Here is a 12,795-nt window from a genome sequence, read left to right on the forward strand (position 1 = left end):
CGAGCAACCTGGCCGCGTGATCATAGCTTTGTCCCTGCGAGCAACCTGGCCGCGTGATCATAGCTTTGGAACTGGTTTGGGACGAATACAAAACAACCTGAAGTCGTAGGCCACAGGAGCCTAGAATTCTGTAAGCAGAGCTCAGTAGCCATCCTGGTGGAAGTTTGGGAGAGGAGAATAATGAGAAATCAGTGGAGTATGTATGGCTTTTTCAGACAACATACAGCGTAAGGCTTCCGAGAGGAGGAGGAGGAGTCCTGGGAACTAGGCTAGAAGGTGACTATGTTACATCCTGATGGAGGAGTTCCTAAAAGTCTGAATGAAACGTCCAGTCTGGTGAGGAAGGGGGTGAGTCTAAAGGTTCAGGTGAGGAGGGTTGGCGAGGCAGCAGCTCCAAGCTAAAGCTCTCTGAGCCATTAACGGAAAACTAGGACAAGGCGGAGTGCACCAGAGGACAAGGCCCCACCCATCAAAGGCTCTAACTCTGATCCTGCCTGGGCACTTCCGCCTTTGTGGACATCCTACACGCGTCCTTCTTACCGTGTTAAGCGCAGTCCGGCTGGAGGTGTGACAGCAACAGCGCACATGCCTAATGTGTTGGGAGGTGGCTCCTAGAAATGGCCCCTCTCTCATCTTCCCACGTTCTCAGTGTAAAGTGCATCCAATCCCGATTCCCAACCCGTCTTCACAAGCTCTGGGGAAGCGTATGAGGCTCCTTGCAACTGACAGCTTTCAGGGTTCTGATTATCTAACTGGGTATGCCACAGGATGCTCCGACAATCATCCCAAACATCCCAGGGCAGCCTTAAACAATATCAGAAAGCAGACAGGCTTAGTTAGGCATACTCTCTACGGATTAAGGGCCTTGGTCGTTCCAAGTTCAGAGAGTAAGTCAAACACCTGCTGGGACAGGTGTGCGACCCTAATACACACAGGTCCTGCCGGTGTTGTTATGAATTCATAGGCTTAGGCTGTTAATGTAAAATATTTCCAGGATCCAGGGATGGCTCAGAGCAGGCAAGAGCACTTCCAGAGGACCTGAGTTGGTTCTCAGAATCTGAATGAAGCATCCCCAAATCACCGATGCCTCCAGCTACAGCAGCTGTTATGCCCTTCCCTGGTCCCCCCCCCACACACACACACACTGCACTCCTAGGCACAACACCACTAAACTAAAACTCTTCTATGAAAACTGTTTCCTAAGTGACCTACATTAACAGAATGGCAAACTGTAGCCCCACAAGGCCACCCTGACTGATCCCTATATACAAGATGGAATGCTTTAGTTTGCAAATTCAACCCATGGTTCAAATTACATAGGTTTTGTTTTGGTTTGTTTTGTTTTGGTTTGGTTTGGTTTGTTTGTTTGTTTTTCGAGACAGGGTTTCTATGTGCAGCCCTGGCTGCTCTGGAACTCACTCTATAGACCAGGCTGGCTTCGAACTCAGAAATCCACCTGCCTCTGCCTCCCAAGTGCTGGGATTAAAGGAGTGCACCACCACCGCCCTGCTCAAATTATATAGTTTCTAATTGTCACTTTGCAGTTTTTAAGTTAATATAAGTCTTCTGTAAGACACTGGTAGATTCACATCCAATATTAACTATGATCAAGCCACTGGATGCAGAGTGGAGAATAGTTTAACACCCTGGCAGGCCAGGAAAGTTGCAGTCTCATGTCAGTCCTGTGAGGACGCTTCGCTTGCTCTGCTCTGATATCCAAACTGCGACTCCTGCGGTGTTGTAAGGAAACCTCGTTTCTTTTAACTGTATTTTAAATTCTTATTTACATTGAGATGACGCTGGATCAGGGGCCATTTCGCATGCCCTCCTTCCCACCTACATACTGCTTCCTGTCTTGCTGTTAAAAGAAATCAGGTGGTCATGCCTGACCGTCAGGGGACCGGGAAGCAATCTTTCCTCTCCCTGGGAATCAAAAAATGACCAGGAGGTGCTGATCTAAGAAAGCTACCATTCCCAGAGCTGAAATGAAACTGAACAAAAGATTCAGAATTGATTTCCTGAAGGAAATTTTTACATTTGTTTCTCAGATAGAGTCTCACTATGTAGACCAGGTTGGCCTTGGTCTCACAAAGATCCACCTGCCTCTGCCTCCTGAGAACTGGCAGTTTTTTGGAGAAGAAAAATGATCAGTCATTTGTGGCTCTGTAACAGCCTCGCCCAGTTTTCCAGTTCTCTTCCCTGCAAGCCTTTAAACTTTCCTGTTACAATCACACCCAATAATACACACACACACACACATACACACACAGTACAGTTATCTGTACTGACAGTCACCTCATATCTGTTCTCAATTGCTTTAGACTCGTAGATTCTTTACATTTTTTGATACAGCTGTTGTATTTCAAACAGGATTTTTTCAACATATTCTTAGACTATCAAATGATTCAAATTTTTAAAATGTACATGTATCTGTGTATGCATGGTATGGGAGTGTGTCTGTGTGGTGCACGTGCATTGTGCCATAGCCCATGTGTGGAGGCCAGAGGATGGCCCTCAGGAGTCAGTCCTGTGGTCCCGCCATAAACGCCCTGGGGACACATTTAAGTCTGTAGACACCTTTGTCCACTAAGCAGGTCAGGGTCTAATTCACATTTTTATTTCAAATTCACACAGGGTCTATTCCTTAACTCTTTTCACACTTAAAGAAAATAAACCAACAAAATCAATGTACCGCTTTGTCTTACATTCTTGTGCTGAAGTTTTGGGGTTCCCTAAAATCCAAGTGTGCTGGGGCAACAAAAGTGGCTTCAAGGTGAGAAAGGACTGTCTAAGTCCAAAGCTGCTCTAACATAAAATGCACTATGAAAATCCTGACAGCTAGAAAATCAGCAGAAGCCACCACAGGCAAGGCCACCGCAGGCAAGGGCTTGGTTATTTTCAGTGGTGTGTGTACAGGAGCTCGGGGCAGAGGTGGGTTTTGAATGTCCTGATTCATCATTCTCTAAGCCCTAGAGACAGGATTAAGGTAACCAAGTACCTGTGCCTGGTAGTGCACACCTTTAATTTCATCTCTGTGAGTTTTAGGCTAGCCTGGTCTACAGAGTGAGCTCCAAGACAGCAAGAGATACATAGTGAGACCAAGTCTTAGAAAGCCAGTGCTGGAGAAATAGCAACAAAATATGAACCCCTCTGGTTTCCACAGGCATTTGCTACAAGTTTGCATTCAAGGGCAAGCTGCCTAGAAGGTATGGACGGACGTGTGCACCAAGCACCTGCACCCAGGCCTCAAGGCTTTGCAGCAACCAATGGACCATAAGACTGCAGAGCCTGAGGCTAAAGCCGCTGCTCCTACAAGCACCACTGAACGGAGAGAAGAGAGAGACACTAACAGCCAGGTCACAGGCAAGGAAAGGGCTTCCAAATGGTTTCTATTTGCTCAGGAAAAATATTGAGAATGCCTCCAGGGACCTGCTAATGCTTATGGCACAGAGCAAACCAGGAACTGTTTAGAATGTGTCAACCTGGCTGGGCAGTGGTGGCGCAAGCCTTTAATCCCAACACTTGGGAGGCAGAGGCTGATAGGTGGATTTCTGAGTTTGAGGCCAGCCTGGTCTACAGAGTGAGTTCCAGGACAGCCAGGGCTGCACAGAGAAACCCTGTCTCAAAAAACCAAAAAAAAAAAAAAAAAAAAAAAAAAAAAAAAAAGAAAGAAAGAAAGAAACAATATGTCATCCTGGGTAAAGTGAGTCAGGCCAGCCACCCAGCCCTTGAAGGGCTGAGGCGAGAGGACTGGAGGACTGCTGTAAGTTTGAGGCCAGCTTGGGCTACCTATCCTGGAATGTGGACAGATGACAGACAGACAGACAGAGTATCCTACCCTTTGTAAGACACTGTCCTCTGGAGCCTCATACTTGGTCTCCTCTTCTTGGAAAAAGTTAAGCTCTCTTTCTTGTTCAGGCTTGGGCTGCTCATCTTCGCCGGCAGCCTTTTCTTCAGGAAGGAGTTTTTCTTCAGGGTTGGCCTTTTCTGTACTTTCCTCGTTGTTGAATTGCACTGCTACCATGGAGCTCTGTTTCTCCTCAGTGACGGCAGTGGGGAACAAGGGTGTGATGTGGTCATAGCGTGTGTGTAGAAGCTGAAGGGCAACATTGCTTGTGGCTAGTATCCTTGGGATTTCAAATCCAATTTGTGTCTCTGAGAATCTCACAGTTCGGTACCTGGCAGAAATCAATCGATGGAAGTCAAGAGGGTGAGCAAGAGGGGGACAGCCTGGGCCTCACACTGGACCTGAGCAGGGTATCTTTTTTAATGCCCCTCCTTTCGTGTCCAGAGGCACTGGGAGGCAGTGTTTCTCAGGATACTCTTGGGTTCCACTGCATAACTCTCCCCAGCTGAAGGTCCTGTTTCTCTACAGAGCCTCTCCGGGCTCCTCCCCTCTCCGGGCTCCTCCCCTCTCTGTGCTCCTCCCCTCTCCATGATCCTCCCCTTTTTGTGCTCCTCCCCTCTCTGGGCTCCTCCCCTTTTGTGCTCCTCCCCTCTCCGGGCTCCTCCCCTTTTTGTGCTCCTCCCCTCTCAGTGCTCCTCCCAGCATCTTCTCTTTCTCTACGTCTCTATGTCTGACTGCTTACAGATTCAACTGCTGCTCACTTTACCAGGGGTCAGCAGGAGCTTTGGTTTTTCCTGGCAAAACGTGGGAGGAAGAGGCGTCCCCGAATGAACTCTTAAGAGGGTCCTAAATACCCTTCCATATGTGTGAACATATTTCATGATCAGAAGAATCCGTGTCACTGAAACTATTGATCTACCCCGACGACTCTCTCCTCTCAGGGCCTGCCATGCTTTGGTAGACCATCTAGGTGCAGCCAGGCACCACTGACTTAATCTGTGTAATCCTCTCGTGTCTTTATTAGAGTAAAGCCAAGCTGCCTGTCCCCACTGTGACAGAGCATGCCAGCTGCCTCTCCTGTGTAGATGGATCTCCTTCATGATTCTGTGAGTGGCATTATCGACAGCAAAGAAGCCAACATACTGTCTTTAAGTCAATAGAAGCCACACTTCATAGAAAGTACAACTTGGTATATAGTTTGTTCCCTGCCTTAATGAAATACTGAGAATGAAGCTCAGAGCCAAGACTGCTGTCACAGACCTGGAAGCCCAGCCCTGGGGAGGCTAAAGCAGAGGGATTCACCAGCTCAAGGCCAGCTTTGCCTCGGGTAAGGGTCGGGGGAGGCCTCCTAGCAATTTTTTCAAGGTTTTTTTTTTTTTTTTATGCACAGTGTTTTTTTCTACATGTGCACCACTCGTGTGAGCAGCCAGTGAAGACACGACATTTCCTGGAGCATGCACGCCTGCTCTAGACACTAGGACACAGTGCCTCCTACACGCTGATGTTTAAACTTCAAGCCAACCTACTAGATGCCCCTGGCCTTAGCATCTGCGGAGAAGTCGGGGAGGGGTACCTTGGATTCTTTTTGAGGTTTGCCCACACGTATAGGGTAACATTCTCATCTCTGATGATTTTCTCCATGTTCCCAGTGTCCAGATCTGCTAAGTTACTAGCTTGCTGTAAGAGAAAACACAAAAGAACCTGACAGCGAGCCGCAGCTTAGGAAAGGCACACAACCACTGCTGTACTGGATTCCTACTTTTAAAGAGTAACCTGGGTAAACGGCACATGATCTTTCTGGCAAAATAGTACTTCAGAGGTCACGGAGATGGCTCACTGATTAAAGTGACTGCAACGTATGAGGACTAAAGTTTGGGTCCCCCAAACCTCTGTCAATGCCTGGGGGCTTAGTATCAGCCTAATAAGGCAGAGACAGGAATTCCTGGAGGAAGCTGGCTAACTAGAACATCCCTATTTCGAGGTCTGGGTTCAGTTGAGTGACTGCCTCAGCAATCGCGGCGGGAATCAGGCCAGGAGCCCCTGACGTCAGCCTCGGGCCTCATATGCACAGGTACCCAAGTGTGCAAACTTCACAGCAGATCGTAAAAGATCAGGTACAGTAAGGTAACCCAGCTTGCCTTTTCCTTCTTGGTGCTCCAGACCTGGAGTCGGCCATCTTCCCTGTCTTCATCCATCCCCTCTGTGTCCTTGTATCCCTTTCATTTCTGTGTGGTGCTGAGCAAGCATGCTAGCAAGTGCCCTACACAGCAAAGCTTCCCAGGTCCCCCAGCTCCCCGGGGGTTGCAATAAGGGTTGGCTTGTACCAATATCTCTACCTCAACTGCAAGAATGCATAAAATAAGATGAAAAAGACCATACTTTCTCTTAGTAAACATCTTAGCCACTGATAAACCCACACGTTTCCTTATTCGGTTTGTCCTACAGCACGCACAGCAGATGCAAGAATGCAGCGTGCCTGTTACAGCAAGTGTTGAGTTCAGCACTCTGCAGCACTGTCTAGACTCAGACCTCATCCCAGCTCAGGACTCTGCAGCACTGTCTAGACTTAGACCTCATCCCAGCTCAGCACTCTGCGGCACTGTCTAGACTCAGACCTCATCCCAGCTCAGCACTCTGCGGCACTGTCTAGACTCAGACCTCATCCCAGCTCAGCACTCTGCAGCACTGTCTAGACTCAGACCTCATCCCAACCATGCTGCCCAGGGATGGTTCTAAACTAAAAGGACCCAGGAAAAATGCTGAATGAGATCTACGCCTGTAGGCTGTGTTCTGATGGTTCTTCAGAAATGCACCAGGATTAAGCTTCTTAAAGCACATTCATGGGAGAATTAAGACTATGGGCCATATATTAGGACTTTGACCTTCTGAGTTTTGTGAAGCATACTGGCTCACAGTTATTTGGATCTTTTCACCACTGGTGAAATTTTTGGGATTGAAATGTGTAATATGCAAACTTCTGACTGGTGCAAGGAAAGAAAAGAGACACAAAGAAAATGTTATGAAACATTTAAAAATTTGATTTTTATCTATAAATTATAGCAAAGTTAGACAGTCCATATGGGGACTCATGGTACCGTCTTTTAAGTCTCATGTTTAAATACAATACTTTCAAAATAAAAACTGGAGAAAAGTAGGATGTCAGTAATTGTGATCCATATCATCAGCTATCTCATATTGGTTTGTAAAGTATTTTTTTTTCATAATGAATTCAGTGAACTTTGGAAAATACAAGGAAAATAACCTTTTGGCTGATAATGTTTTGTCTCTTTAGAAAATAAAATATAGCCAGGCAATGGTGGTGCACGCCTTTAATCCCAACACTTGGAAGGCAGAGGCAGGCAGATTTCTGAGTTCGAGGCCAGCCTGGTCTACAGAGTGAGGTCCAGGACAGACAGGGCTATACAGAGAAATCCTGTCTCAAAAACCAAAAACAACAACAACAAAAAAGAAAATAAAATATAAACAGTTGTTAAGTCACATAAGTATGGGTCCTTCATTTCATTGATTTGTCCTGAATGCTGAATAGTTTTTAGAGACCTACGTGAACCATGAAGACAGTGAAACTGCTGGCTGATGGCAGCCTGTTAAAACTAGTGCTGTAAGAGAGATATTGCCCGTACTCGAAGAAGTAGTTCTGTGGCCACGTTCACCTTCAGGCTGAGGAGCTCCTGCAGGCGCAGAATTGACCCTTGATGTTGCAGGACAGTCCTGTTGTCCAGGTCACTTGGCGGAGTTTCCAATAAAATTAACTTCAACTTTTCAATCAACTGAAATGTAAAGAATAGCACGTCACTCACCTGGAAAGAGTCAAAGGGACGTGGAAAGGGGATGGCCTCTCACAGTAGGTCAAGAAAAGGTATCCTTTCCTGTCTTCTGTAACTTAAAGATCACAGAGAAAGAAAACATCTGTCCCAAAGAATTCCCTTGTATGTGTCCAACTCCACAGGAGTGGAGGTCTCAGTGGGCATCTTAGAAAGGAACCACTGCTTAACCAGCTGAGACCAGCTGCTGCCATGTTAGCTGATCTTCCATTGTTGTTGAACAAGATTGGATTTCCCATCATGCTGGGATAGAGGAAACTGGTTTTATTTTTCATGATCCACCTTAGTTGTGTTTGAGTGTATGCTAGTGTGGTGACTCTCTGGAGAACAGGAGGGCACCTGAGTAGACAGGTGATGGAGGCGCTCACTGTGCTCCTCAGCCTTGAGGGACAGAGGCACTCACCGTGCTCCTCAGCCTTGAGGGACAGAGGCGCTCACTGTGCTCCTCAGCCTTGAGGGACGGAGGTGCTCACTGTGCTCCTCAGCCTTGAGGGACGGAGGCGCTCACTGTGCTCCTCAGTCTTGAGAGATGGAGGCACTCACTGTGCTCCTCAGCCTTGAGGGATGGAGGCACTCACCGCGCTCCTCAGCCTTGAGGGATGGAGGCGCTCACCATGCTCCTCAGCCTTGAGGGATGGAGGCGCTCACCATGCTCCTCAGCCTTGAGGGACGGAGGCGCTCACTGTGCTCCTCAGTCTTGAGAGATGGCGGTGCTCACTGTGCTCCTCAGTCTTGAGAGATGCTCCATCATGATATGTCCTTAAAACCCACTTAATGATGGGGTTCACCTTCTAGTTGGTGAACAGATCAAGCTGCTAAACATGCAGAACACCCAGAGAACTCAGGAAATCATATCAACCTTCCTTACATATTGTGCCCTGTGTATTTCTTCATCTGGCTGTTTATACCAAGTCAAGCATAAGTGCCAGTTTTCTTTGTTTGGTGGGCCATTATAACAGAGCATCTCATCCATGAAGAGTTTGGGGAACCCTGTTTAGAATTGGTTGTTTGGAGGACAGGTAATGTGGGGGATGCTTGGAAGGCATGCAGAGGCTTGTAGGATTAACCCTGTAACACATAGGGGATTATGCTAACTCTGAGTCCTTAATGTCAGCACTAAACTCTAGATGCCCAGTTGTTGTCCAGAGATAGAAAATTAGTGTGCGCCAGGGGGACACATATATATTTGGTGTGTGTGTGAGGAGGGTTCCATACACATTAGGGGTATATGTGTATGTTCTCTCTATGTATGTGCATTTATACATGTGTATATGTAAATGTGTGTTTGTCTGGATTGTGTGTTTGTGAGTGTAAGGGGGTTTTTATACACATTAGGTGTATGTGTGAGTATCACTAATGTTCTAAGTCTATGTTTTTTCCTTGATTTTGTTGGACATCGTGAATTAAGAGGATTCCTAGCTTTCAGTTCTGGGTGACTATCAACAGTGCTGCTTTAAGCTGCTCCCCTCACTCCTAATCTGTACTGGTTCAGATATCTCCACCCACATCCCGACTGACCCTCACTGTCATGGGTGGCTGCTCTCTCATCTCTCCATCCCTCCTGCTGCTGGGTGCTCACATATCCTTTCAATGTAACTTCCAATTTGTTGGTGATTAAGAAATCTCAATGGATATGTACAAGCTAAAAAGGATGCAAGCATGTTTCTGGTCCTCTGCAGAGTGTATCTGGTCCTATCATTCATAGATTGAGGTGCCAGTTGCTTTAGTACATTTTGTTCTTGCTGCAACTTGTTTTGTGTGTGCTTGTAAAGGATGTGAGCCACTAGCAATCACAGGCAGACTGGAAAGTATCCACTTGCGTTCCAATGGCTTCTGGAGTTCTCCCATGGCCTAAAGTATTTCACATATTTTTAATGTGATAATATAGTTAAAGTTACTTTTTTCTCTCAGCATGTTTTCTTAGATGAGTCTATCCATCTTATTTGCAGATAAAGAAGTTAGGATATTGTAGCCATTTTTACCTTTACTAAGAAGGAAAATCTGAACAAATCTGACAGGCTTGAAACTGTCACAGGGAGACTTAAGAGGTAATGAAGAGGAGGGGGAGAAAGAGGAGGAGGAGCGGAGTAGAGAAGTTCCAAGCCCAGGAGGGTCCCAACATTCCCTTAAGAACACACTCTAATGAAGCCATTTCCCAATTCCTAAAAATCCCAGCACTCACCGGACAGCAGCACTGGGCCTTCAGGGATACTTAAAACTCACAACAGAGCAACAGAGGTCTGCTAGGAATGCAAGCCTCCACTGGCCCTCCAAGCCTGCTACACACATACAGTCTCATCTGCCTCCGGGAGGTGGAGTAGGAGATGCTCTGTGTCCGAGCTCTGCTTTGTAAGGTTGGTTGAGGCGGTGAGGGAATGACTTGGAAGAAAAGGCCCGGCTCAGAACAGCCCCGTGTGCTAACCTGCGAATGCGGTCAAGGCAGGGCTCAGAACAGCCCTGTGTGCTAACCTGGGAATGCGGTCAAGCACTGGGTGTGGAGTCCGATGGTCGCAGTACTTACAGACAGCACCAGTTTACTTTTCTCCATCACTTCCTCAAAGGTCTCATTCTTCTCCTCTTCCCACAGGCTAATGAACGTGTTCATTTCCTGGGCAACCCAAGGGTCGGGGCTCCCATCACACTCCGTGTAGTGTTTCCACTGAGGATACAAATGTGCGAGGGTCACACTCATAAAAACACAACCAAAGAGGAAAGTAGCGTTTAAAAAGTTGTGGGTTTTCCTGGGGAAGGGAACATGTACACACTACTGTGTGTGTCTGCAGGTCAGAGGACAACGTGCAGGAGCCAGTTCACTCCTTCCACCAAGTGGGTTCTGGGTATTGAACTCAGGTCACCAGGCTTGGCGGCAAGCACATTTATCCATTGAGCCATCTTGCCAGCCCCTAAATTGTTTTGTTTTGTTTTGTTTGAAATCTGAAGCCTCAACATAAATACCACAATTTACACAACCAGTGATGATATAAACCATATGACCAAAGAAACCAACTCAAATAACCAGCCTTCCCACCTCCCTCCATCCATGCTCCCTCAGTTTTTGAAATCGAGTCTAACTCTGTAGTCCTGGATGCCATGGAACTCCCTGTGTGGACCAGGCTATCCTTGAACTCACAAAGACTCCCCCTAAATGCTGTGATTAAAGGCATGCACCACATATCAGCCCATTAGGGTCCTTTTCATCTAAGTAATTCCCAGTCTCCACTGCTCACCTGGGCACTAATTCTATGTATTTTGTGCGTTTGTTTTGAGGTTGTGTGAGCAGTTTGCGTTCCGCCTGACCCTGCTGCTCACCAGGCCAAGGCGTATGCTCTCTCCTTTTCCAGTTCACTCTGACAGCTGCCACTGGGTGCCTCTGGAGCCTTCTCACCATGCTGTCCACATAAATTCTGCACGTCATCATGTTGTTCTTATTTTATACTAAATAGTGTGTGTCTCTGTGTGTGTCTCTGTGTGTCTCTGTGTGTGCAAGTGTGTCTCTATGTGTGCAAGTGTGTGTGTCTCTCTCTGTGTGTTGTGTGTGTCTCTGTGTGTCTCTGTGTGTCTGTGTGTGTTTGTCTCTGTGTGTGTCTCTGTGTGTGTGTCTCTGTATGTGTCTCTGTGTGTGTCTGTGTGTCTCTGTGTGTGCAAGTGTGTGTGTGTGTCTCTCTGTGTGTGTCTGTGTGTGTGTCTGTGTGTGTGTCTCTGTGTGTATCTCTGTGTGTGTCTGTCTCTGTGTGTGTGTCTCTGTATGTGTCTGTGTGTGTGTCTGTGTCTATGTCCACATACAGTGGCCAGAAGAGGGCATTAGGATTATTTTCACTCCGCCTTTCTTTTGAGGCAGTCTCTATCTGAACCTCTCGCCCACACTGGCTAGGACAGGCTGGAAATCTCTAAATCATAATGATCGCCTACACTCCATCTCCTCTAAGCTGGGATTACATGTGTTTGCTGAGGACGGTGGCCTTGCAGAGTTCAAGCTTTGGTACTTATGCTGACAGTGCAAGGGCCTCTAAACACTGGACCATCCTCCAGGCCCTACCCCTACATAGTTTAATTCAGGGCCATTTCCTCAGAAAACCCACACTTCAGAGAGACTAAAGATTCACTTCCAAAAACTAGAGAAGTGAAGCACATGGACTTTTTGGTCTCCAAGCATGTGTCAAAGTTGTACTTATTTACACTGTGATGTGATACTTACCTATAGACACTTATGTGTACACACATACACACACACACACACTCACACACATCAAAATAAACCTTAACAAGTCATCTTTGCAGCTCAGTGTCTCTGTCTGCGGCATGTGGCAGTGTGTGGAAGCACTCTACCCACTCAGGCCACCGTCAAAGCTAGAGTCTCTTCAGTATCATCTCTGGCAAGGCAATCCGGCTGTCCATTCTTCATCTTTATCGGAAGAGTGAGGGTGACAAGGCTGGACCAAAGCCACCGTATTAAACACCTTCAACTGTTTCATTATAAATAAAGCAGTAAATATGTCCCTCTGCCAGTGGGAATCTCTCCAGGATGCTCCCCAATAGAGACACTTCAGAGTGACACTCTCGTGGCTGTTAGAACCTCACTCTTCCTGCATGGAAAGCTCACAAGAGCAGCACTCAAGAAGAAGCTCATCCAATGGCATCCATCTTTCCCCTTTTTACAGGCGACCACCAGGCCATAGAGATAGGTCACCTACAGCACTGACCTCTCACCTCATTACACATCACACTCCTGATGAGATTACTAAAGTACGATGGAAAGTTCTATGTTAGTCTTCTGATTACTTATTCATTAACATTAAGCCTGTCACTGAGGGGCTGCAGGAGAGACACCAAACATTGTGGTGAATTTACAGAAAGCAATTTCACTGTACAAAACCTCTGACTGAACTAAGAAAAGACTGGAGCCAAGCATGGAGGAAACCAGGACTTAGGAGGCTGAGGCAGAGGCATTACACATTGGAGTAGAGGCAGACAGACAGACCACACACAGAGAGACACACACAGAGGTTGGGGGGAATGAATGGGTTTCACCATACCTATCTTGCTACAACCATCTCTTTTCATCCATCCACCCATTCACCCATCCATCCACCTACCCACCCACCCATC

The 12,795-nt window shown here is 46.9% G+C and overlaps 1 protein-coding gene across 8 annotated transcripts in view; it reads right to left on the reverse strand.

Annotated features, from left to right (window-relative positions):
* Casc1 (cancer susceptibility 1) overlaps positions 1-12,795 on the reverse strand; it is a 52,045-nt gene that overhangs the window by 24,013 nt on the left and 15,237 nt on the right. For all 8 annotated transcript variants that reach the window (XM_031383858.1, XM_031383863.1, XM_031383859.1 and 5 more), the window contains 4 exons: positions 10,211-10,348; positions 7,489-7,635; positions 5,421-5,524; positions 3,839-4,178 (listed from right to left, as the gene is read on the reverse strand). In XM_031383858.1, coding sequence (XP_031239718.1) covers positions 3,839-4,178; positions 5,421-5,524; positions 7,489-7,635; positions 10,211-10,348 — 729 coding nt within the window. The remainder of the gene's footprint in view (positions 1-3,838; positions 4,179-5,420; positions 5,525-7,488; positions 7,636-10,210; positions 10,349-12,795) is intronic.

The sequence above is a fragment of the Mastomys coucha genome, unplaced genomic scaffold, assembly GCF_008632895.1.
Source record: "Mastomys coucha isolate ucsf_1 unplaced genomic scaffold, UCSF_Mcou_1 pScaffold20, whole genome shotgun sequence".
NCBI lineage: Eukaryota > Metazoa > Chordata > Mammalia > Rodentia > Muridae > Mastomys > Mastomys coucha.